At 40.1% G+C, this 26,681-nt stretch overlaps 1 protein-coding gene across 4 annotated transcripts in view; it reads left to right on the forward strand.

Moving 5' to 3' along the window:
* The window catches only part of WDFY3 (WD repeat and FYVE domain containing 3), a 185,233-nt gene that overhangs the window by 45,073 nt on the left and 113,479 nt on the right, over window positions 1–26,681 (forward strand). For all 4 annotated transcript variants that reach the window (XM_056360682.1, XM_056360704.1, XM_056360693.1 and 1 more), the window contains exons 3-4: window positions 14,570–14,780; window positions 21,481–21,604. In XM_056360682.1, the coding sequence (XP_056216657.1) occupies window positions 14,601–14,780; window positions 21,481–21,604 (304 nt within the window). In that variant the 5' untranslated portion in view covers window positions 14,570–14,600. The remainder of the gene's footprint in view (window positions 1–14,569; window positions 14,781–21,480; window positions 21,605–26,681) is intronic.

Below are 26,681 nucleotides of genomic sequence, written 5' to 3' on the forward strand. Positions count from 1 at the left end.
CTTGCACTGAACGTCAAGAATTTGAGGTAGGATGAGACCTAAGTGAATACAAACTACTTGTATTTCTTTGCATGATACTTGCCCCACTCCCGCCCCCAGCCTAACATTTCATTAGTTTTTCTTGTCAGACTCTTCTGGAGTTGTACTTGCTGTTATAAAAATAAACAACCAAATTACAAGCTCAGATTTAGTAAAAATACAGTGATATTTTAAGTAATGTAAGTAATTGTGCATAATTTCCTGGTTTTAGGATGCTGGCTATACAGAAATAAATAAAAAATAGGTAGATTGCGTTTGTCATTTCACCTGAGGAAAAAAATACTTTATTTTAGTTTGTCTTGTGCATAGTTTTCAAAATACAGCTAATGTGAGCCTGTTCTCAAGTGTAATAGTTCCTGTGAAGCAAGCTTGCTATCAACTTGAAATGCAATGTTCTTGGAAATATAACAAAGTTGGAGAACCACCCATCGTATTAAAATAGAAATTTGCCTGTGTCTGAGTGCTGTAGGCTTCATTTCTTCTCTTTGAGTAAGAGAAGCTGTAGTGGGTTTGCATGACAAGGCTTTAGTAGTGAGGGGGGCTATAGAGGTGGCTTCTGTGAGAAGATGCCAGAAGCTTCCCCCATGTCCGACAGAGCCAATGCCAGCTGGCTCCAAGACGGACCCCACCCCCACCGTTGGGCAAGGGCGAGCTAATCAATGATGGTGGTAGCACCCCTGTGGCAGTGTGATGGTAATTGCTGAGTGTCTCCCTGTCCTTATCTCAACTTACAGGCCTTTTGTTATATTTAGTCTCAGCCATCTGGTTGAGGAGGGGAGTGATAGATCAGCTTTGGTGGGCACCTGGCATTCAGCCAGGGCCAAAACACTACAGTCCTTTTTGATGCCCAATATGGTGCCCAAGAAATTTGAGATAAAGATAGTAAACAGGAGAGGTAATGAGCAAAACATGGACTGAACACAGCTAGAGAGTGAAGAGCAAAATGATCATGGAGAATTTCTGTTGTCCCTTCACCATGATGAGGGGTGGATTGTGTGTAAATTGTCCACTTTGATTCAGTGTTGTGATGACATTATTTTGATTTTTAGCATGGAGAATTCTTTTCCTTGGTAGTGGGTGAAGTCTGTGAACTTGTATGATGAACTTTGTATGATGAGCATGGATTTGAAGGAAAACTCCTAAATGCGTGATTTTCAGAGGTGAGGTGTGGAATGTAGTGGGTTTACATGGCAAGGTTTTGGCAGCAGGGGGGCTACAGGGGCAGCTTCTGTGAGAAGATGCCAGAATCTTCCCCCGTGCCCTGTGGAGCCAATGCCAGCCGGCTCCAAGGTGGACCTACTGCTGGCCAAGGCAAAGCTCATCAGCAACAGCGGTAGTGCCTTTAGGGTATCACAGTAAGAGGAAAAAAAAAAAAAGTTGCGTCAGTGGGAGAGAGGGGTGAGACTATTGAAGAGCAACAACTCTGCAGACATCAAGGTCAGCAAAGGAGGGGCAGGAGGTGCTCCAAGTGCTGGAGTAGAGATTCCCCTGCAGCCTGTGGTGAAGCCCACTGTGAGGCAGGCTGTGCCCCTGCAGCCTGTGGAGGTCCATGGTGGGGCAGATATCCACCTGCAGCCCAGGGAGGCCCCCACGCTGGAGCAGGTGGATGCCTGAAGGAGGCTGTGACCCATGGGAAGCCCGCACTGGAGCGGGTTTGCTGGCAGGACTTGTGGACTTGCAGGGGACCCACGCTGGAGTAGTCCATCCCTGAAGGACTGCACCCTGTGGCAGGGACCCACACTGGAGCAGTGTGTGAAGAACTGCAGCCTGTGGGAAGGACTCATGTTTGAGAAGTTCATGGAGAACGGTCTCCCAGGTGAGGGACTTCATGCTGGAGTGGAAGAAGAGTGTGAGGAAGGAGTGGCAGAAATGTGCCATGAACTAACCATAACCCTCATTCCTCTGCGCTGCTTTGAGGGGAGGAGGTAGAGAAATTGGGAATTAAATTAAACCTGGGAAGAAAGGAGGGATGGAGGAAAGGTGGGGGTTTTTTTTCTGATTTGAATGGTAATAAATTTAATTGATTTCCCCAAGTCAAGTCTGTTTAGCCTGTGGTGGCAATTGCTGAGTGATCTCTCTCTGTCCTTATCTCGACCCACAAGTCTTTCGTTATATTTCGTCTCTGCCGTCTGGTTGAGGAGGGGAGTGATAGAGCAGCTTTGGTGGGCACCTGGCATTCAGCCAAGGTCAGACAACCACAGAAACTCACATTTTTTTTAGCTTTTTTTCTAGCTGATTCTAGCTTTTCTACTCAGTCTTGCAGTGTACTGCATAAATTTATTCACTGTGAAATATAACTTTCATTTTGGCATTATTGCCAAGCAGGACTAGAACATGGGTAATGGAGAGGAAAACAAAAATAGTTTTGAAAGTAGTTATGGTAAATAATACATAAACCAACCCTATTACTGGCAATAAAAAGCAAGCTAAATAAGCATGGATTTTTAAAAATGTTGCAGCTTTGTCCCTGTGTGAGGGACACCAACTTTAATGTCCCAGAATATCTAGTGTCAGTGTAGGGGAACCCCATCCAAGAAAAAGTCAGTTCACGAGTAGTCCATTAAATGCTGTTGGCCGTGGTGCCCAGATTCACCGATGTGTTTACCGGGGGCCTTTGCCTGGGGGTGTGTAGGGGAGGGACAAGTTCAGCAGCTTCCTGTTGAGCACAAACACGCAGTGGAATAATGTGGTAATTTGAAGAGATTCCTTATTGTCTGAAAGGTACTGCTGATGGGTATGCAAGTATTTTGTACTGCTTTTCCATACATCTCTGGTCTGAGTTGCTAATTATAAGGTCTTGGGCTGTTTGGTTCCGTTTTGCAGTTAGGAATACTATGAATGTGCAACTTAAGAGGTTGTGATCATCCACCCTTATTTAGTTCCTGTTGCTTCAGAAATAAGTATTTGTGCCCAGGGTTTAATGCTGATCCGCTGCTGTTTCTGCTGCACTCTTTCTTACTAGATGGAAGCAGAGAGAGGAATTTCATTACATCAGCCAAGCATGTACGGATATAATTATTTTGTTGTTTTTCTTACCCTCGTTGTTAGAAACAAGGGCACCTCTATGGAGACAAATTTTACAGGTAATGGACTTCTATTTACTGATCTTTCCTATGTAAATTTCCTAAAGCCAGAAGAAGTGTTCTTCTTTGGGGTATATAAACGGCTGTTTTACATGGCTGGAGGAACTTCATGCTTTAGGTTGCTGTTGGTAAGAAAAAGCACTACCACCACCACAACAAACAAGGACCCATTCTGTGTAATACCATGATCCTTTTAAAAACATTTTTTTTTCTTAGCTAAATATCAGGGCTGTGCTTAGACTCACTATTTTCCTTACTGAACATGTTGTTTGGGATTACACTGTTCAGTGCATGGCCTTACTGCTTCAATATAGCAGCCTGTCTGGTGTTCCAGGTTCACAGGTTTCCTTCTCCATCTTCACTCCCACCCCTGTTACTTGGAAAGGCAAACAGACCAAAGCACTCTCTGGGTTCCTAATAACAGCCCGTTGTTTCATTGTTGATTCTAGTAGAGTAAGTTTTCTAGGAAGGCTTTTTATATACTCCTAATGCAAGAGCCACCCTCTGGAAGAGTGGGTTTTTTCCCCTATGCATTTGTTGATGTCTGTATACCAACCAAGCATATGCTTATCTATTCAGAATCCAGATTACTTTGCTTTTTTGTTTGTTATCTTGTGTCACCATGCTCTCACCCCCCCACTCCCCTTTACTTTTTTTTTTTTTTTTTCCAGGGGCTTCTTAGCAGCGTTTCCTCTCCTGAATGGCATGGTTTAGTCATTGCCATGCAGTTCAGGTTGGCAAAGTAAAATTTCAGTTCTGCTTGATTCCCAACAGGCCGTAACTGGCATTCTGTTTGTCCAATTAATGCAAATCAGTTTATTCAGGCCTTTTAAAAACAAAAACCCCCAAGAAAAACAGTATTCAAAGAAGCTCAAGATATTTTACCAGGGAACATAGCAAGAACTCGTTAATTAGAATTTTCTGTCCAAAAGTATTGAGATAGCAAGTAGCCCATTCTGTTTCGATTTGGGTTTTTTAACCAGTTATTACCTGTCTTTATAGTATTCAAACTTTTCCTGACACTGCATAGATTACTTGTTTTATAAGCTTTCCGTGTAATGTTCTGGTTCAGAATAATCTTATTGATTCCTCCATTTCAGATGACTTTGCTGAGGTGCAGATGTTGAGAGGTTTCAATTCTTCCAATGTATGTTCAAAACCAGAATGATGTTTCAGTACTTGCTTTCCTCCAGTATGTTTTTCAGCTGTAGGTGTTAATAGCAGTACTGAGGTTTGCAGACAATTTGAGTTTGCTTTTCTGTTGTTTTTGCTGGCTAGCAAGATAAATGAGCTAGCATGGGGGTCGTTCACACCTGCAAGACTGTCCAGTTACAAAGTTCCAGATTAGCATCATAAATAACATAAATTTTAGTTTCCAGAAGTAATCTGCTGTGTTTGTAATCTATGAAAATGGAGAACATTGAAAACCAGAATTTTTATCCTATCAGTCTAAAACTTGTTAATTTACCAGGCACAATATTCCTATAAATGAGTGTTCCAGAAATATATGTCAGAGGAGAAATTTCTCCTATTTTTGTTGTTACCTTTTGTGTCTGTGCTCAGCCAACTTGGTCTACCTTCAGCCTGTCAGGATTTTTATGTTGTACACATTTTTGTCCCCTCAGTTACCACGTTTCTCTAGTAAATAGTGTCCTTTACGCTCCTTGAAGGAGAGGAGGAATTGTATGCCTAGAACTAGTTCAGACTTTGTTGCAGTCAGGACTGAATTGCCAGTTTGAGACCGCATTGGAACAGGTCAGAGTGTAAAAATGCCGTAGTGCTGTGATTGCACAAGCATGAGCAAATATTTTCTTGGAGCCAGAATGTCTATGAATGAACCACCTGAACGTGCTAACGCAGGTCTCTCATTTCTAACATAATACCTATATAGAGCCACTGCTTTGATCTTTACTGTAACCAACGATTAGGGTTAGTGAAACATGGAAAGTTGTTCTGGTTTTGGTGGTGTGGGGTTTTTTTTTGTTTTGTTTTTGTTTTTTTTTCTCCCCCTGGAGCGACCATTCCTCATCTCCTAAAGTAGAAAGGCTTCTTTTACACACGAAGAGTTTTATTTCGTCCTCAGCTCTGCAATGGTAATATATTTTGTCTTTTACAAATGATTTTAAACTTTGTTCTGGCATAAATATTACCTTTTTTTCCTCCCAACCTAAGGAGATGCCATGGAGCACACAGTTTGAGGTATGGAATTTCAGACTCCCTTCATGGCTAGCAAATCCGAATTGCTTTTTGGAGGTCAGGTCTGTGTTTATATGCCAATGAGGTGGTCGTAGACTTTGCATTGAAATTCACAGATGAAGCTGTGTAGAACACAGCAGTTAAATGTGGGTTTTGGGTAGCCTTAGGGATGGACTGAGTTTCTTGGTCTTGTTTTATGAAGAGATGAAGTACTGTTACAGGTACCTCAAAGATGAGCTTTTCTGCATCTCTTAGCTGGTCATTGGCGCAGTATTTGTTACGTGCTCTTTGGCTTCTGAAATGTGAAAATTACTCATTAAATTTCCCTGACCTTTTTCAAAAGCCAATTTTAAACAAGTGGTGGATGTATCTGTTCAAGTACTTACAAAAGCAGATTTACCTTTTAGTTCTCTAGGCAGTGTGTGGTAGTTCAAGAAAAAATGAGAATTTGTCTTTCATTTTAGTTGAAAAGATGTAGAGTAAAAAATGCAAAGGCAGAAACCTTAAATGAGTATGTGTGGCCAGTCTAAATAGCCTGTATTTGAGTTTTCTGGCAGTTTGCTTTGTGGGCCTTTGCAATTCTTTAGCTTGATTATCCGATTATTACTGAGTTGAAAAATAGGAGTCCTTAAGTCTTGAGAAGGGCTTCCTTAAAGAAAAGCAGCACTCAAAATTATGTTTGTGCTGGTGACAGATTCTAACGTGTGCTAAATAAAGATGTAGGAAGCAATTTTATCAGCATCCAGCCAAAAATCACATTCTAGATGTTATGTGGTCAGTTTTGTTCCTGCTAGGAAAAGGCAGCACACATGCTTCCTTCCTCTTGTGCTATCTCATCTTTGCTCTCTGTAAAATTCACTTGTAGCTCCTTCTTGTTTCATAAAGCTAGGAATTTCAAGCACCATCCCTAAAATATCTATGAACAGTGATTTTAATCACATCCTTTACCTCCACATGTGCATCAGTAGTCTTTCATGCTAGGTAACTGTTGTTATGTGCTATTGCAGTAAAAAAATAAAGTTGAAGTAGAGTCTTCAGTTGCGGGGGCATAAAAGATGGTGGTCTGCACTTGAGATCTTAAAGTTGTCTGTACTTTTTGTGTATGGAAATGGAAGCGAAGAAAATGGATGCAACTTGAACTGTGGTTTGGAGAAGTACTACGTACTGTTTTCTGCTGTGGTAGTATTTAATACTTGTTTTATGGGCTTTGTGTTTAGGAGTTGGTGGAAGAAATGTTTGTAGCTTAGAAATATTTTATTAAAGCACTGGAAGAAATTTTGGAAAATAAGATTTTGTAGTTATTAAAGAATTAGAAAATGCAAAGATAGGGTTATTGTCTAGACATAAGGTACACACTAGTAAGTCAGGAAAAAATAGACCATATGCAGAAGTAAAAAGCAGGACTTGATTTTCTTATTTGAACAAAATGAAGTGCAAAAACTTGATATAGCTGAAGTTCATTTTCATTTAAGTTAATAGTAAATAAGAAATACATGCATTATTAGCCTTTAGCAAGACAGCTTTCCTCCATCCCTTCAGCGTAAGTCAAAAGTATCACTGTTATTTAATTGTTGCCCTTCTTTTTTTCACTGAATATAAAACATTAACCTTCAAGAGGGTACAAACCACAGGAAATCTACTCTATCAGCACTTGCTATTATGTGTCATTATCATGAATAATTTGTGGGAAATGGACCTAGAAAGAAGACTGATAGTCTGGGTTTTATATCTGTGTCTTTCTCACTAACCAGTTACTTAAGTTCTTCATATTTGTTGAAGTATTAAGGATTTTTATTTGCAGCTATGTCAAATCATTAAGGTCAGTCTGAGCATAAGAATAGCATTTCTAATATTGCAAGTAACAAAGGAATTGTATCTTTAAATACTCATCTGATCTGAGTTCAGAGAACAGGAAAAACCACGTCCTGAATTAGGATAGTAAGCTTTTTTCTTTCTCTTTTTTTTGTTGTGTCCTTTTTTTCTTTTTTATTTTTTTAAGAGATGTTAAAGCAAAAAATAACTGCATTGAATTCTCTGGTTTGGAGACTGCCTGTGAATTGGAAGAGACACCTCTGTAAGCATCTCTTCAACCTGTAGAAATAAAACAGTATTTCATTAGGTTGGCCTCTGCACTTACATTAATCTAAAAAAAGGAAGGTTAAGCCTTCAGGTGATAACATAAGATTCCTTGAGATAAGTTTTAAAGTATTTTACTGCAAAGGAAAAAAAAACAACCCACAACTCTGAAATAATAGGGCGAACTTCAAGTCCTTCCCTGCACACCTTCCTTAATTAATAATACTTTGCAGTACAAAAAGTGGAGTGAGAGTTGATGGTGTTTTTCTGTTGGGAGGATTTCTCAATGAAATAGTTCCTGTTTTAACCAGGTGACTAGCTGTTTAACAACAGGAAGACTTAGTACAGGAATAGGCACTTTTATTACTGAGTCAGCATGCTGGCTTTGCTCCAGGCCCTGTCTTGTGGGGACTGGGCGATATTCCCCCGAAGTGTGTGCGAGTTCAGTCCATCAGGGAGAGCTGATGCCTTCCTTTTCAGCAACACAGCTTCCTTGTGCATGACTTTCTTTCTGTTTTTTTGTTTGGTGGGGGAGAGTGGGAGGAAGTGGGGTTCTTTACTCGCCCTCCTGCTGATGTTTTTGCCTACAAAGAGAATTTATTATTCCTGTTCAGTTCTAAGGGCAAATGGATATATCTAGCCTGTAACAGCTCTTTATTATTTCTTTTGAAGGCCAGAAAATGTCCTCTTTAATAGTGCATATTGATGATCATCTTTGGAACATTAGTATTAACTACAGAAGTAGGGAATCTTAAAATCGGGAAAGAAGTAACAAATGTGTGTGGAGGGAAATAACAGGAGTGGAATTTACTAATGGACTTCGGTGATTCATTGTAGCAACAAGGTTTACCTTAAGTTTCATTTTCCCTACATATTTGGAGCAGAGGTGTCTGCTGATGTCCTATTATAATCTGCAAAGAAAGAAGTCGATTCCTGTTTCACTGCTAAGCTGCTGATGTAATACCAACACAGTGCCTGGAGAAACACTTGCGACTGTAATTACAAAGCAGATAATTACCTAGCTGCTTATTTAAATAACACCCTTTTGGAACTAGATGCACAGCTTGGACCTATAATAGCTATTGTGAAATAAGTGTGTCTCATGCAGCTTCTGTCTGCTTGCTTTTTTTTTTCTTCACAAATGTTTTGATAGCTCTAGTGGTATTACCCGTACATTATCATACCCTAACTTGTGTTAACGATTATGTGTATGTGTTATGTTTTTCTCACAGTGTCTGAGCTTTGTAAGTTGTTGGTATTTTATGTGAAGTGGTTTGTGATCATTTGGCCAACAGCTTCCACTAACAGTAGAAAACACTTTAAAATACTATTTTAAAGGATAGAAGTTACCACTTGCACTAAGTCCACTGAGAATTCTTGAGAAACCTCATGTGTTCATCTTGTAGGGTTCCTGTATAAATTTAACAGAAGAGTGAAGAACTTGGTGAATAGGTTTCTATCAGAGCTGCTCAAATGGGTCAGCCTTGCTTATGCTTATGGGAAAATGTGCAGCCATCTGACAGCCAGTGAAAGAAAATAAAGGGGTTGTTTAAGTAAGGATGCTTATGCTGTGCCTTTACTGCTTGCTTCATTTCTCTTCACATGGAGACTTTTCTACTTCTGCCACTGGGAGAAAACAGCAATGTGTTTTACGAGAGCAGTGTTTTTATTGTAGCTGTCTGTGCACGTTTGAAATCTTCTCATCCAGTGTCTGCCTTTAGTTTAGGCCCAGAGAGATCATGATGATACACAACTGCCATTAATTCACCTTTATAGCTCAAGTAGCAGAAGATGGGTGCAGTGGGTTGAACTGCTTCAACGCTCCTGATAAACCGTGTACCTGTCACTGTGGGGCTGCATTGTAGAGCTTCTGCTTGCTTAGTTTGCTCTTTCAAAATAACTTCTAATTTCTTACTCAGCTAAAAAAAGCCAAAGACTCAACAGCTGGACCATCCAACTCAAAGGTTCTCAATGTGGAGTGTGCCTGCATGGACCTTCTGGGGGAAGTAACTCATCAGGGCTGTGTAGGAAAGAACGTGTGCCTGCACTGGGCTGTATGTGCCAGAAGAGGGGATGCAAGGCACGGAAGAGCCTCCTCTCCTGAGAATCAGCTTCTGTCATTGCATCTTCCACAAAACCTCTGAGGTTTTTCGGATGGCTCTCTAATTGCACCCTTTGTGGGCTGGGTGTCTAACTTTGAGATCACAAGGAGAAGGATGTCAGCTAGTCTCTAAGGGATACAACGCAAGCAAGCAGAAGGATTCAAGCATCACAAGATGCCACTTAGCATTAGCTACCCTCCAAAGTTTCTTAAACTAGATATCCAGATTATTAGACACGACCAGTTTTAGTGTAAGGTGTGTGCATGTGTTTGTTCATTGTGTGTATATTGAGGCTGTCAACATGCCTGTGCTGTGAGGCAGATGTGAAAATAAGTTGGTTATTAGCTGTGAGGCATTCTGATCTGGCAGTAATCAGTGGGACAGAAGAACCCATGAGGAAGTGCATTGCTTTCGGTTTGGGTTGCAGTAACCAAGGTCTAGCATCACAGTTGGAGAGATGAAGTGGCAAAATACTGAGCAACTGCTTGTGAAGCAAGGGCTGTGTCCAGCCTGTCTGCTGAGAGAGGCAGGAGGCCCTTTGTGGGGGGACTATAGGAAGTGAGTGTGCAATTTAAGACTGTACTGTAACGAATGGTGTAAAGCCAGGCCAAATTCAAGCTCTACAAGCAATTACAAGACAGGTGTTCCCTAACTTGGGAGTTTGTTTCTCTTAAGGTGCTTTTTGCTGTGCAGGGCACTTGCTTGTCATGTGGTATAAGCAAGCAGTTGTGAACAGGTGACTTGACTGTTACTGAAAATACTGGAATCCTTTCATTTTTGGCATTAAAGAGACTGCCAGGCCTTAATGCTGAATTTGAGTCATGTGGTGGTTACAGCTGACTGTAAAGACTGTGCAGATGCTTTCACTTAATAGAATGGGAAGGTCCTTTCTCCTAGGTAGTTTTTGTTTGTAGTAAAAGGTTTAGGTATACTACTTTCTCTTTTCCAGATTTAAGCCTAAACAAAGAAAACCTCAGTCAAAATATTTACCCAGGACATAGTAGCAACATACTGCTGTCCTTTCACTCAGGGAGCATGTGTAATATTCTAATGTAGTATTTCTAAGGTATTACTTTAGTGTTGTTTGTTGTTTGTTTGTTTGGTTTTTTAATGAGCTTAAACATCTCAATGTTTTCTTAGGGATAAGTAAGCTCTGTTACAGAGATTCACAATGAGGAGGCTTTTGCCTGCTGTAAACTATGAATAATCCTTCTCGTGTCTAAGATTTAGGCCTAATGCTGGAGCTCTCATAGCCCACAGTGTCTTGTATTTCTAAATTTGTGCTGTGGTAATCAGAAAAACTATCAGTATTCAGATGGCAAAAGTAAATCGCAGAAATTCTTTCAGATTTGATGTAGAAGATACTGTGTATGATGTTGCATGGAGCCCATGCTAGCCTTATTTCTAACAGGGCAGAAACAGTGGGACTCAGCTGTGGAATAATTCCACAAGTACTGTCTACTCTGGTTGAAATTAGTATATTGCATACGTTCAAACTGATCTGCAGTGGAATTGAGGGTAGACTTTACATGATTCTGAGGGCTGAGAATACGTGGAAAATACTGACAGAAAAAGCTGATCTGGAGGGCAGATAATATCATTGAAGAAAAGCAGCATATATTGCAAAGATCTCTATGTGTAAATGTCAGTGTTACTACCCCTGTCTTCACTTTATACAGTGCAACATGGACTTCAACCTCAAGGAAGAGAGTATTTTATAGTGAAGGATATTCCCAAAGCAGTATCTTCTAGGGAGATTTTCTTGAGTGTTGCAGGGGAGTCTTTGGGACAGAAGTCCGAAATTCTGTGGCATTGTGGTGTTCTGGTGTGGTGTTTGGGTTTTGGGTTGGCTTGTTTTGTTTTGTTTGGAGTTCCAACTGAATTAAGTACACACATAGAATATATCAATTTTTGTGGTGTCTTTTGATTACTTCTGGAGAAAAAAAAGGAGTTAAATTCATTTGGATTTTACTTACACTATGTTACATCCATTCTTCCCTCTTCTCTGCCCCACCTCTTACATTGAGGTTGAATATCTGATTGTATTGGGGAACAGGCAGGAGGGACTGTGACTGTGCTGAGAAACGGAGGACTACTTTAATTGTTCTCTGCATTTGTCATCCCTCTGGGTTAAAACTGTCTCAGTGGAGGTCATTGGATCACGTCTTGGAGAAGCTGTCCCAAGTAGGCTCCTGTTATGCTGGGAAAATTGTGTGTGACATGTATTTGGACTTCTCTGACTATAACAAAATTGTCAGAATTAGAATTACAACTGTGTGGCTGAACCAGTGCAAATTCCTGATCTAGTGTCTGCTTAGGATGAACAAAGCAATAGGATTTAAAAGAAAAATTGGCTGCGCTAGCAGAAGTCTACAGCAGTGGTGCATTCAATGGTAGTATGTGTTTTAGGTGTTGGATTTAGAGTTCTCAGCATTTTATGACTCATAAAAAGAAATTTAAATTATTATCTTTAAAAGATTTATTGATTAAAAAAAGAATACTTTTTTCCCCTGCTGTTTTAGGCAGTGAGGTTTTGGCTCTTGGAGCTAAGATGTGGTATTCTGTTAGTTTACACGTTATTACAGTGAGAGAAGAGTTCCCAAACTGAAGAGTTTGGGAAAAGGTGTGGGTTTCTGGAAGAAACACCTCCAGAAACTGTACTATCTCTTTTTTAACTGCGTGAATCATGCTGATTTGAAGTAGTTAGCTGTGTTATTTCTTAGGGATAATATGCTAAAAGATAACATCCAGTTCTGTCTCATTTTTCTTCAAATGTAAAAAGCCAGTGCAGATTTCCAGGATGGGCTGACAGTTGCTGGCTTGTACGTTAGCTTAGTTTTTTTTATGAGTTCTCGTTTCATAAATGGATGTTTTGCATTGTACCAAAAAGTTTGTTAGCATCAGTTCCTAACTTTTCTTGCATGTTAGTAAAGTGGTGTTTTATGAACACGTTCGAGAAAGATATTTCATCCTTGGGTCAATTTCCATTGTTAATATTTCTTATTAGTGGTTAATTATCTTTAGTTTTAAAAGTGTAGTCCTTGTTTGTAGCTGGTGTTTTCCTGGCTTTAGCATCCAGCTACTGTCTTTCCTCACAACTTAATCTGTGGGTTTGAGTTCTTCAGTAGTGGAATGAAGTTCTTTAAGTTTCTTGCTGTGAGGCATTTTCTACCCTTGAATAATTTTTATGGCTGTTACTGACCTTTGTCCTTCCAAACACCTTTAAGCCAGGAGAGGTCGACTTTAGGGTTCTGAGGAGTATTTCATTGTTGATCTCCTTAATTTTGTATGTGGAATTGAAACTGTTTCCCTGTATCCCCCTTACTACCTTCCTTTACTTGAACTTAGTTGTGAGAATAGTTATTTTTGCCACAGTATCCAATTGACTACATCTGTTGAGGGATTTATCTGCTCAGACCCTCTTGTGCAAGATCCTCAGTCCCATGTTCTGAGGATTTGGTCCATGTTGTTTTGAAGACTTAATACAGGACTAAATACAGACGCTATGTCGTATCCATGAGATATTTTAAAACGTGGGCACCAGTGACATGGTAAAGCAGAACCTGGGCAAGATCAAGCAGGACTTTAGGAGCCCTGGGTGCATGAGTGAAGGGGACAGGGGCCCAAGTGATCTTCTACTTTTATCTTGCCCGTCAGAGATAGGGGTGCAGGCGGAGGTTGACACATTATGCAGATTGATGCCTGGCTTTGTGGCTGGTGTCATCACCACTGTTTTAGTTTCTGTGATCACAGGATGTTGTTTGAGGAATACAGATTACTGGGGAGAGATGGGATCTGCATACCTAGAAAAGGGAAGAGAATCTTTGCTGGCAGGTTGGCTGACTTAGTGTATCACACTTTCAACTAATGAGCTTGTGGGATGGAGTCCAAAGCCAGGACACTTGTATACTCATAAGCAGCAGGGTGGATGAGCGCATCTGCCACAGAAGAGATGAATGCACCCTAACCCTTCAAAAAGGTTCCGTGAGAAAGGTGAGAGAGTTGAGAGTCAGCCTGAAATGCTTCTATACCAATGCACGCGGCATGGCTAACAGCTGAAAGGAGCTGGAAAACTGTCATCTGACCACTGTCACTGAAACTTGGTGGGATGAATCGTGTGGTTGCATGATGCAATTGATGGCTAGAAACTGTTTAGGAGGGACAGGCAAGGGAGGAAGGGTCACAGTGTTGGCCTCTACATTAAAAAATGGATTGATTACACAGTGCTTTTTTTTGAGATGGCAATGCACAGGTCAGGAGCTTATGGATGAAAATTAGAGACCAAGCCAATAAAGGAAACCTTATGGCTGGTGTTTACTACAGACTGTGTGTCAAGGGGAGGATGTAGATGAAGCATTCTTACTGCAACTACAGGAAGTGTCACACTTGCAGGCCCTGATTCTGCTAGGGGACTTGAGCCACCCTGACGTCCACTGGAAAAGATGATCTTTAAAGGTCCCTTCCAATCAAAAACATTCTGTGATTCTAAAACAAGTTTCTTGTGCCTCAAGAGGGAGAAGACAGAGGTGTTCTTCCGAGACCTGACAGCTGAAGTGTGAGATGAACGATAGCTCCATTGGGTAGCCTTGTCTATTTGCCATAGGGAAGTCAGGAAAAAATTAAAGCATGCCTCTGTATGACAAAGCCAATGTCTGAGAGAGTTTGAAGGTCTTGTTTGATTAGATTTTAAAGTACATAACTGGTACTGATCCTATTCTAGAATTATTTTGAGAATACTTTGCAATACGTAGATAACATTGCCGTAAACGCTGTGGAATGTGCACCAAGGAATTGTAAAAATCACTAATTGAAAGTGCTGAAGTTGTTTTGCGGTGTTTGAAGCCTGGTCAGTCATGCTTCGTGCTGAAGAGTATTGGATATTTTCCTGTTTCAAGTTGTTGGCTTTAAATCCTCCAGACATGTACTAATAAATGTCTAGCATATAAAATTAGCTAATGCTCTTAACTGCAGTGTGGTACTTACTGAGAGAGAGGGTGTTATATATTTAAAGGCTTTGATGGAATAATGCCTCAATCCGTTGTACTCAGTAAGTTCATTTTCCTTTCTGAACAGGATACAAGAGAGCTTCCAGAAGTCATTCAAGATGAATATGGTGAAGAGGATCATGGGCCGGCCACGGCAGGAGGAGTGTAGTCCTCAGGATAATGCACTAGGCTTGATGCATCTGCGTCGCCTCTTCACAGAGCTCTGTCATCCTCCACGGCACATGACCCAGAAAGAACAAGAAGAAAAACTGTACATGATGTTGCCAGTGTTTAACAGGGTAAGCTGGAGAATCTGCAAGAGATGTTTTCTTTATTTGAATTGACTGCTCATATTTTGTATTCCCGAGGCCTGTGGTTTTAGCACAACAGAAGCTTTCTTTCTGTTGGCATCCCTTCAGTTTTCCCCTTCTCATCTCATAGTGTTGTGTTAGTGGATAAACCTGCCATTGGAGATTTCCTTCTGTTACCACTTTTTCTGAAATGCAATCCACAGTTGTCTTTAGACTGTCGCAGAGCTTGCCTGTTATTAGTCATCTGATTTCCAACCTAAACTTACTTGTAGCTAGTTTATACCCGCTTGTTTGTATGACAGCATTGTCTTTGAGTCTAAATAGCTCTTCTCCATTCTTTGTGTTTATTGTAGTGATGCATATTTAGAGATAACAATTACAATATCTCTTGTCAGACTTGGTTTTGCTACGCTAGATAAGCTGAACAATTTTAATTTCCTCTCGTGATAAATTCTTAGTATTTTCATCGCCCTTGTAGCCCCTTTCCTGTGTATTGAGTCTGAATCCCTTTTCTTGGACAAGGGGGATTTTGAACAAGCAATCTGTAGGGAAGATGTAGTAGCCGCTTGTACAGTGCCATTCATATTTCACTGCTTCCTTGTGCTCAGGCACTGAGATTTTGTTTGGAGGCAGGACTGTGACAACTGTCAGTGGAATTAATAGGAGCTAAATCTCCTGACATCAGTCAGTTACTCTGCCACTTCAGTTTGAATAACAACTCTGGTGGTAGTTTCAGGGTCTTGAAAGAGCAGTAGGTACAGATTTGACTTTTCTCTTTTTCCTGCTTTGACCTAAACCCTTGCTACTGAAGCTGCTTTTCAGTGATGGATTTGTGCTTGTATACCCTACTGTGGAGAACTGGAATCATCCAAAAACTAAAATGCAAAAACTTGATCATAAAATCAACTCGGCTTTCTCTTTCTTTAAATTGATGTTTTGCTGAAAGTGTGGCTTATGACAGTGTTAGATGTTGAATTGCTTAGATGCTTGTGCTGGTTTTGGCTGGGAAAGAGTTTTCTTCACAGTAGCTAGTATGGGGCTCTGCTTTGGATTTGTGCTGCAAATATTGTTCATGATCTGGGATGTTTTCATTATTGTTGAGCAGTGCTTACACAGAGTCAAGGCCTTTTCTAGTCCTCACACCATCCCACTAATGAGTAGGCTGGGGGTGCACAAGTAGTTGTGAGGAGATGCAGTTGGGACAGCAGATCCCAGGTGACCAAAGGGATCTATTCCATACCATACAACATCATGCTCGGCATATAAAGATGGGGGAAGAAGGAGGAAGGGGGGACATTCAGAGTGATGTTGTCTGTCTTCTCAAGTAGCCGTTAATGTATCATGGAGCCCTGTTTTCCTGGAGATGGCTGAACACCTGTCTGCCGGTGGGAAGCAGTAAATGAATTCCTTGTTTTGCTTTGCTTGCACACGTGGCTTTGGCTTTACCTATTAACATGTCTTTATCTGAGGCCACGAGTTTTTTCACTTTTACCCTTTTGATTTTCTCTCCCCCATCCCACGGGGAGGGGAGTGAGTGAGTGAGCAGCTTTGTGGTGCTTAGTTGCCAGCTGGGGTTAAACCACGACAATGCTGTGTAGAAAAAATAATCCTAGTTAAGGTATAGCATTAATAGGATTTTCAGTCTACTAGGTAGCATGCTTTAGTGGATAGATCCCCTAAATGTCATTCAGTTGCCTTAGATCTTATTCCTAGTTCTACTGCTAACCTGTTGTGTGAGTTTGGGAGAAGTAAGCTCAGTTCCTCTGCTTTCTCTTTATCTGTTTGGTTTGTATGCCCTTTAGTTATGGACTTTCTTAATTTGTTTTTACAAATTAGCACAATGGAATCTTCATCTTGGCTTGAGCCTGTGAAGGTTATTTTGATGCAGTTATGCTTAAAATCTCCCCCTGGTGGTTACAGGTGGCTGATGCTTCTGAAAAAGGGAACATACCCACTACAGCTGCTTCAACACTTACTTGTAACCTATGGGTAGAGAAAATTTTTTTCCTAGCTGTTGTGGTAGTTACTTGCAGCAGTATTGTATTTATGGAAATACCAATTGGTGATATAACTGGATTTAGGAAACGTAGTTCAGCAATGCACTATTTCCGTACAGTCTTTCTTTAAACTTTCATGAAGACTTCAGAGATAAAGAAGAACAGTTAAATTTTAATTTGTGTTGTTTCTCCTTTTTCCCTCTTCCCTTTCTTTATTGCTATGCTTTTTTTTTTCCTCTCCTTTACACTGCTTATTGACTTTGTCCTAATTCTCAGTCCTTCCACTTGATCCTGTTGAAGCCTAGTTGTGGTTGCCTTAGGTTTTTGTACCATTTGTGTCCTTTCACTGTCCTTCATTCAGCTGGTGTGTTGAAGCATTCTGAAAAATGAATCGGTGGCCCCAAATTTTCTTCTTGCTCCATCAAAATCAGCCCTCACCTAACTAGTCTCAGGTACCATTTATAATCCTTGAAAAGATGAGTGGTTTCTGTGATTTCCATCTGTATGAATACATCTTGGCTACTCTTTTCTCCTAGGTTCCAGCTTTTGCCTTGTTTGTTGTAGGTTTTTTGCTTCCCCAGGTTCCCCATGTCTCTCTTCTATTCTTTACAGAATCCATCTGATTTTGTGGATGGGCTTTTCTTCCCTTCTCTGAATCCTAGAGACTCTCTTGTTCCCTCCTGTACTGAGGTGAACTTGGTGCTGAAGACATGCGTTCTGTGTTGTTCAAATGTTTTGCTTTTATATCCTACCTGTGGTCATTTCTCTTCCTCTTCCCTCTTGTTTTGTTGTTTAATTTTAACATCATTGTCCTCAAACTGACTGTTTTTACTCTGGGACCTTCTTGGAGTTGTCCTTCTTGACAGTTGCTGGATTTTGTCACTTCAGTTTCCAGCCTCTAAAATCTGAGTCGTAGTTTGGCACGTGGAGGGAAGGATGTATTGTCTGTGCTCTTTCACTTCCATTCTTGCAGTCCTTGATAATCATTATCAGTCATCAATAAACTGTTAGTGTAACACAAACAGAACGGATTTCTCTTGGTCAGCCAGATCTCATCTGTCCCAGTTACAGGGGAATTTTTTTTCCTTGCATGTGTGTCTTCCCGTGTTCAAGAGGCTGAGCAGTTGTGATGTCATCTGTTTATTTATACTTTCACAGCTTACCTTTTTACATTCCTGGTTAATGCCACCTTCTTTTGAGGCTTACATATAGAGTAATATATAGTGTGACTTCTTTGGCTTATCTAGTTTTGTTTCTTCTAGACTGTCAGCTGTCTGTGGTACAGCTTGTTTTGGAACAATCCTGCTAGGTTAGTAACTGAGTCAGAGTAAGGCAAACTCTGAAATTTATTGGAATAAAAAATAGAACAAGAGGAATATTTAATCTTCTGAAGGGTCTTATATGACGTTTTCAGTGGGAGACATGGTAAATCTTGGTTCACTTTAAATTCTGAGGTTATTTTCCTCTGAGACTATATTTTTACTGACAGAAAACACTAAAACATTGCTAGAAGTTTTGTTTGAAAAATATTATTGTTTCTCAAAGATAGCCATTAGCTGCAAATGTTTTAAGCTATCAGTTAATAACTTGATTAAAATTCAGACTCTGAATCCCTCAGTTACTTTGCGTAGTTATCTCTCTCCTGTTGGACAGGTTTAAGTGAGATTGAGTACTTGTGTTAACTGCCTTGAGTGAAGTCCATGATGGTGTACCATAGAAACATTATCTGTTACAAGATCGGGATGTCTGTTTTAGGAGGAGAAAACTCCAAATAAATTGTTGAGCTCAGATCAAGACTTCTGTACCGCACCTTAATGTGTGCTTCAGAATTCTGTTGTACAGAGTAGTGAGCTGTTGGAAGTGGTAATTGTGTGTCTTTGGCTGGAAGCAGGGAGTGTGTGTGTGTCTGTGTGTGTGTGTGTATGTAAAATCCAGGAAAAAGTTCTAGAAGAAGTGTGATTTTTACTGAATGCAGATATACAGAGTGAGGAAGGTAAGTGTGCTTCCCATAGGCATCCAAGTGGCCAGCAACAGGCAGCCAGTTAAATAACCTGTGTATCCACGAGCTTGAGGCTTTCTTGCTTAACCATGTAGGAGTTTGCGTGTATGTTTAGGTTTTTTCCTCCCTTCAGAAGTATCTGAAGTTTTGTGTGAAATGCAGTTCAGTTTTCTTCCTGACATTTTGAGGATTATTAACAGTAAATCCAGAGGAGCTAAAGCATTCTTAACTTTGGTTTATAGATACGGCATGTCTCAAACATGCTACAGTTTAAACCATCTTGCTATTTCTGGTAATGAATGGGTTTACAGACCATTTCTGTTTCCTCATTGTTCAGGGAGGCTTGTGAAATGATGAATCACATAGTAATGGAAAGCTAAATCAGTGCATAATTAACAAAAGATTAGCCCTCTGGAAGAGCACTCAAAAGGCTCCTTTCAGAGTTTGATGCATTTGTGGAAGCATTGCTCTACTGTCACAGTAGTAATGCTTTTGCAGTATATTAAAAAAGTGGATGGAATGATGAAGAGGCTGGTTTGTAGTAAATGGTTTACATTTTCTTGAAAGGACCTTGCTCTTCCTTATTAAAAAAGATGATTTACTGGTAAAATGTTTCATATCCTATTCCTGGGTTTTACTACAACCTTTAGTCAAATAATATATCAATATCCAATGCTTGCTCTACATAGCACAGACTTGGTTATGGGGCAGCTAATTAAAATCCCATCACCTCAGTCAGCCTTTTACTGTAATTTTGATCTCTGCATTTCTTGGGATCTGCTGACGACTCTAGGCAAGCTTGGGACAGGTAACAGGGTTATTAGTTTTTCCTCTTTATTGGTCTGAGTGAAACCTTTAAACGGTTAATGATGGCAAGATGCTCTGCCAACGTGTGTTCTGAAAGTCTAGATAATCTTGCTTAGGTTATACCAGCTAACGTGCAAGCCTCGAGGCCCCCTTCACATCTTGTAGCCTTGTGGAAGTTAGGCTCTCAGATGAACTGGGAGTTGATGCAGATGACTGCAGAAGGAGGTCTTGTGAAGAGTTTAGGGAGATCTAGGTTGTCTGTACTGGGAATGTTACATCCTTTGTAATCCAAACGAGGGGTGTTTTTCTTGGTCTGCTGAAAACAGTTCTGCCTATGATGTCTAGACTCCTGTTTGCTTGTTTTATTGATAATGGTGGTTGAAATTTCCTGTATGAGAAATGCTTATTTTTTTTGGTGAAAAATATTTTTATTGTGAAGAAACAGAGTGTTGAATTTCAGTGTTGTATTTCTGGCTCTATTTCATCATGACTTTGCAATGCGAGTAGGCAGGAAAAATATTTATGGCTCTCCTGTAATGTGCCAGAGCAACTGATATTAAGGGGAGTAAGGAGTCAAACTTAGACAAAGGTTATTCTGTCTTCTGCCTTTTAAGTTTTCTTCAGTGCGTTTGGGGTTCCAAGGTAAGTTGGTACTACAGTTATCTTGGATCCCTGTTGGCTGTAATACTGTGGATTTCACTGGATGTCCCTTGACTTAAGTGACCTCAAGTATGTCAGCAGCTCAGTTGTAATAGTATAACTGGGTCACCCAGGGAAAGGAAACAAGGGTGAAGCAGCTGCTGAGTCCAAATCGTTTGTACTGCTGTAGATCACATCCTCTTTCTGAGAAGCAAATATACTATGTTGAACTAAAGTTTTATTAGAAAAATACTGGGTTTTTTTACACTGGCTCATTGTGACACTCCTGCAGGTTATGTACATAGCCTTGAGGGAGAAAATGTAAATGAGCAGAGAAGTGTTTTGACTGTTTAGGTATTTAGCAGGCTATTCTGTTTTTTTCAGCACCGACAATTTGGATTGCATGCTGTGTTTGATAATTAATATTGTGGTTTAACTGCGACCATTTTAGTCAAGTGTGGATGGAGACTTCTTTTTGTGTGCAGTCTTGAATAAACAGTAAATTACCTCAACAACTAGCTAATCCATTTTGAGCTAATGTCATGTTCCATAGCTTAGTGCCATGCCACAGAGTTAACAAATTTCTCCCTGTTTAATGTGATTCAATAAATGATTTAATAACCAAATTAATGTTTAATTGTGAATTAAGTGACGATTTATAAAAAAAGATAATCCCTAGTAACTACCGCTGTTATGTTCAGGAGGAGCTCAAGAGAGGACAGTAAGGCCTTGGGATGCCAGCAGTGTGGGAGGCTTCCTGTTGTTGTCAGTTTATTGAGGGAAGACTTAACAGGGCAGTTCTACTTCCTTTCTAGAAGATTTACACACATCATTCTGTACCTGCAGTTCACCCCTGTGAGACGTTTAGGTCCAGGAAATAGTAAAGGAGTTGCTCTTAAAAACAGAACTCCAGTAGGAGAATTTGCTCTGTTACCTAGTCTTTACCCACTTACGTGCAATCTCAGTCTTTAGAGGCTCTGGGGTTTTCATCTTGCAAGAAAACTCATGATTCCCTTTTCCCTCTTTGTTCATCAGATCTTACCTCCCTGAATGATGGCTTAATTCCAACTATGAATATATCTTACAGCATGCACTGTGAAAACCAACACAGTGATGAATACCGCAGCAGGAAAACAAAAACTTGTTATCTCCATGGTAATACTCCTTCTTTGCAAAGGAAGGCGGTAGTTCATAGTGATCCTTGTAAAGTGAATGACTTTTTGATACTCCATTTTTCTCGTTTTAGGTGTTTGGAAATGCTCCTCCAAGTACAATGACAGAAAAATTTTCTGATCTTCTGCAGTTTACTACTCAAGTGTCACGATTGATGGTGACTGAAATTCGACGGAGAGCATCAAATAAGTCCACAGGTATTGCATGGGGCATAAGTTTGGGCTTTGAGATGTGCATCGCCAATTTCAGATCAGTCAGGATACTATGAGCTGCCATCCAAGCCAACTGTGCAGGCTCAGAAATGGAATTCTGCGCAGCGGAAACAAATTGTCTTCCATTTCTTTGGGCTGAGAGAGGAGGAGGCTAGAGTTTGTCTTCCTTGGTTACGGAGAAAGCAGAGTTCCACAAACTTGACAATGCATCAGAGGGAGAGGAGTGAGCTAAATTGCATTACCTTCTAGTAGAAGGAGACCAAGAACATGTTGCTCTGTCTTGCCTAAGGTGCCTGTTTGCGGTGTGTTTTGCAACTTGCATATATTAGCATTCCAAAAACATGCTTCCAGGCCAACAGCTACCTTAAAATGCTAATAAGATGTGAAAGTACTGCAAGTCCCACATCAGGACCAACACCACCAGCTCTAGAAAGATATTAGTGGACCTGTCTTTTGCTCTGTTTATTAAACGTCAGGATGAGATTTGGTTCTGTTGAACCCTGCATGTTTCAGAACCTGACTACATTTGGGCAATTGCGTAACAGAAGACAATGCACCAAGAAGGCATGTTTCTATAGCTTTCCTCTTTGATTTCCTCTTCTGAAGACAAGCGCTTCTGGGAAGTATCAAACTTTTGTCTACTAGATAATTAAGATCTGTGCTGGCTTCTCAACTTGGATTTAGTGGTAAATAAGGAAATAGTGGGCTGGAAAAGGCTGTGCAAATTATTACGCATGAAATCAGGAGTCACAAACTGTGCCAATTACAATTTCTTTCCATTTTAAGTAAAGTGACTAACAGTGAAACAGTCCAGATGGCTAAACAGATATCATAGACAAAACCTGTTCTTTATGGGTAAACAGGCACAAAATGTCTTTTCCTTTAGGTATTTGGTGGAAATGAATGTCCAACAGCCGTGCTGGGAGAATGGTGGTGTTCATTTGACCTTTTTTTCTGGGGAACATCTGTTATGCCTGCTAGTCAGTTGGATTCTGCTAAGAATGGCCATTTTTGTGTTTATTACTTAAGCTATACCTCTGCTTGTTGCTTCAAGATAATCCAGTTGTCATCCTTGAAACCTCACAAGTCAGAGGTAGACCGTGGTGGTGGGTTTTGGGAGTTTTCTTGTTTTCTACTCACGTGGAAACTTAACCACAATGACTTAAAAGGCAGTTTAGTACTCTTCTAAACTATAATGTAATGAGTGCCAAGGTTGACTTTAAAATGGAAGGCAGTAATTTTTCCTCTGTTATCAAGATTGTTATTAAGTCTGTCAGTAAACCCTTTTCAGAACTTACTTTAGAAGGCCTTATAGGTCCGTGTTCTGCGGTTGCTTTGTGACTCTTGGTGGGACCAGCAAGTTGCGGTTTGCTGTCCAGAAATGGCCAATTAACCAACTGTCAAAACTCATAGTTTGCAGACTTGCATGTCAAAACTGTTTAGAGCTAGGTACACCTTTCCTGCAAGACTGAAAAAAATAATAGAAATTATTGGCTTTTTAGAATACGCTTTATGTTAAAGACACAATATTGTATCTATGGTTTGTGGAGGCACTTGGATTTATTTTTTTTTTTTTTACAACTTCCATTATTTTTGTGTACCAAACAAAAAGATACAGCATATCTTAATAGCTATTAACAGGTAATTATATCTCCTAGCACATTTTTAAAAGTGAAAAACTTCAGTAAAAACTATATGCAGGAAATGTCTCTGGCAATATCCAGGTGCAGATTCCTGGTGGTGTGAAGTGCTCTGTTTAAGTCAACAAAACTGCTGAGCTTGTTTTAAAGGCAAGCCTTCCATACAAATGTTATCAGAAGTCAGCTTTAGATAGTTAATGAAAGGGAAGAATTTCACAAGAACTTGCTTTCTTACAAAGAGATGAATACAGTATTTTATAGTTGGGAACGTGGTATGATAAAATCTTACCTGTGGCTGTGTTAGGGTTTGTGTGTTTGTTTTTTTTTCCCCTCCCTCTCATAATGGAGCACAGGACAATTTTTTCATCAGGCCTTTGAATATTTATGTTAATAGCTATGTGAGTAATGCCATTATGGAAGCATATCTCAGTTATTCTTGGCAGACTGTAGTAGTTTTCTCAGAACAGCATTCCCTGATTCAGTAGTAACTATGTCAGGATCCTATCTTAAGTAGGATGTTCAACTACAGTTTCAGCTGCCTGATTTTTCTAGTATGTATGTAACCTCGGAGTAAGAAAAATGAAGCAGCTAAAACTGAGTTGTGATAATTTGCAGGTGACAGCAATAACCATATCTGTGCATAGTTTCCCTTGCCCTGGGGTACCTAGTCTGTTTTAGAAGATGGTGTGGTCATGGGTGAGATAGCTCTATATACTTGACATTTTTAGCTGTCCGACTTTCCACAAATAAATCCAATTTCATGTCTGAATTGATCAAAGAAGTTGTGGTAGTACCATGCTAAAATATATGTTCCAACTGCTATTCCTAATGTAGTCTCAGTTCAGAAATGAACATTTCTTCTGTAAGCCAAGTGCATCTGGCTCAGGGATGAAAAAGATAGACTTCTTAAAAAAGGGACAAGGACAGCTGGAATCTTGGTAGAATAAATGTGTCTGCTAATGACTGCTTTGGCTACTGATGCTGGAAGGGAAGCAACACTTATATTTCATATATTTTTCAAAGGACATAACCTGGATGCAATTGGTTCCTCTGTGATTTTGCAAATACCTCAACAGCATGTCCTAGAGTGTTTGGCACATCATCACAATTTAGACCCAATACAAAGATAAGCATGCAGCGGGGAAGGTTAGTTCGGGCAGTCCCTCTAGCATGGACAGTGGGACTTGTGTGCCATTTCAAGGTAACTAGCCAGGCTGGTTCACGGTGGAGTGTGGTCCCCGAAATCCTCTATGAGGGAGTGGCTGGTGTGCAGGTAGGTGCGAGAGCTTATCTCTCTGTGCCACAGGTGCCATGAGCTGAATAGCCTGGGATCTTTGGGTTTATCATTTCAGTGAGTACCTGTACTTTGTACATAGGAAATCCCAAGTAATGAATAGTTTCATATTGCAGACTTAAAGGTAAGTGCATAAAGCTGCCTTCCCCAGATCGAACTGTGAACCCATGTAACCAAGCGGTGGGTTCCCAACTGCAGTCACTAACAAACAGAAAATAAGAAACAGGGCAAGTACAGAGTACATCTTTCTCTTTCACTCTTAACAATGTCTTGTATTTCAGCAGTTGAGGGTGTGTAAACCTGTGATTTGGTACCCTGTAGTGGTTATTCCATGTTTACTAAAATCGTTTCCAACTCAATCCTATGTTATCTGCATCTCAAGTGCACCAAAAGGCATACTGACAGCTCCCATTATTTAATGCATTAGGATGTATAAAAACTTGATATTACAGTGAGATTCAGAATGATTTCCGATGGGCAGTCCTGCAACCTGGGGGGTCCTTCCCGAGTCAGAATATGAGTAAGTGTTTGTGGGGACAATCTATGAAACGTGTGCAGAAGGGTAGGAAGTTGAAGAATGAGAAAGCAAAACAGTTCATCACAGGTCTGGAACATTTTAACCTCCTTTTGAGGCCCATGTCAAAAGTTGTTTGATATTTTTTTTTCTTATTTTTATTTCATGTGTGCTAGTCTGTGTAGTTAAATTTAGTTGTGTCTTGCTTCAGTGATTTCAGTCAACATTTCATCCGGTATTTGCAGTATTCTCTGTATGTATTTGTCTCAGTGTTTTGCTATTTAATGCTAATTTTACTTTTTACCATACCTCTGGACTGTTCAGCTAATCCCTCCTTCCTCCAGAAACAACATTTCCAGTTACTCTTTATACCCTCTGAATGTTGTGGTGGTTTGGGTTTTTGGGTTTGGTTGTTTTTTTGCTTTTTTTTGTGTGTTCCCACTCCCCTCCCCCCCCTTTCTTTCTTTTCATCTTAATGTCACTGATTTACTCAAACTGTTTCACCAGTGAAAATGCTTCTAACAGATCTGCTGAAAGACTGTCATTATCTCATCTTCAAACCACTTTGGGAGACCAAATTGAACATTCATCATCATAATGTTTAACCATGGCAGAAAACCACATCAGTGGTTTGTATTTGGCCTCTGACAATGCCTACCTTTATACTTTACAAAATTCCATTGACCTGCAAACTCTGCTTGTATTATTAATTTCTATTTCTGTCGTATCAGCAGAACTAATTTTGTTTCTCTTAAATACACAAGAGTTAGTGTTATTTGTTCAAGTGTATCTTGTGTTTTGGGTAAGTTTTACCAATGGTAGTTAAGGACACTTCTTATCTTCTACTAGTACGTAGCCTTTTGGGCTCCTCCCATGGTGGTCTGAAGTTTTCCTGATAATGTTACTTTCCCTGTCTGCTTCTCTTTAAAGAGTTGAGACTATTTCTTGCTAAAATAAGTGGACTTAGGGGCTGCTTTCAGACTTTTTTGGTACATTGGTTAACTTTTCTGCTGAGAAGAGATTATGCTGGAAATAATCTCACACGCTGTGACTACACATGTCTCTTTTCATTATATGTTTTTCCTCCTGTGGGTGACTATGCTTTACAAGGTGATTCTGTCCTGAATTTATTGAAATTGCTCTGAAAGGAAAGTAGTGTCTTATCAGCTACTCGTAGCAGCCATTGATCAGAACTGACTTCTGATATCTGGTTACTTTTAGTTAACTCTCAATTTATTTTTATTGCTGTTTACCAGATCTTATGCAAGGCGAGTGTAAGCAATATAGTGCCTTTCCAAGAGATCCTAGGAAGCTTGTTCTTTTATTGACTGGGTTGTTGAGGCTGTATGCTGACACAGTTGAGTTTATCTTTGGATGAGCAGCCCTCTGTTTCTGCACACTGCAAAGGCACCAGCCACTTAGTATCTGCAGCTTGCGATGACAGCACTGCACTGTTCCTGATGATTGAAGGAAGACTTTCTGCTATTCCATTTTTGTTTGTGTTGATACTTCTGTCTTAGGACAGTTGGAACGATTTGTATTCTTTAACTCTAGGTGTCTGACTGTTGACAGGCATTCCCTGCAAGAAGTAGTAGAGACTTCTTGAAGGCTCAA

This window comes from Falco biarmicus, chromosome 1 (assembly GCF_023638135.1).
Source record: "Falco biarmicus isolate bFalBia1 chromosome 1, bFalBia1.pri, whole genome shotgun sequence".
Lineage (NCBI taxonomy): Eukaryota > Metazoa > Chordata > Aves > Falconiformes > Falconidae > Falco > Falco biarmicus.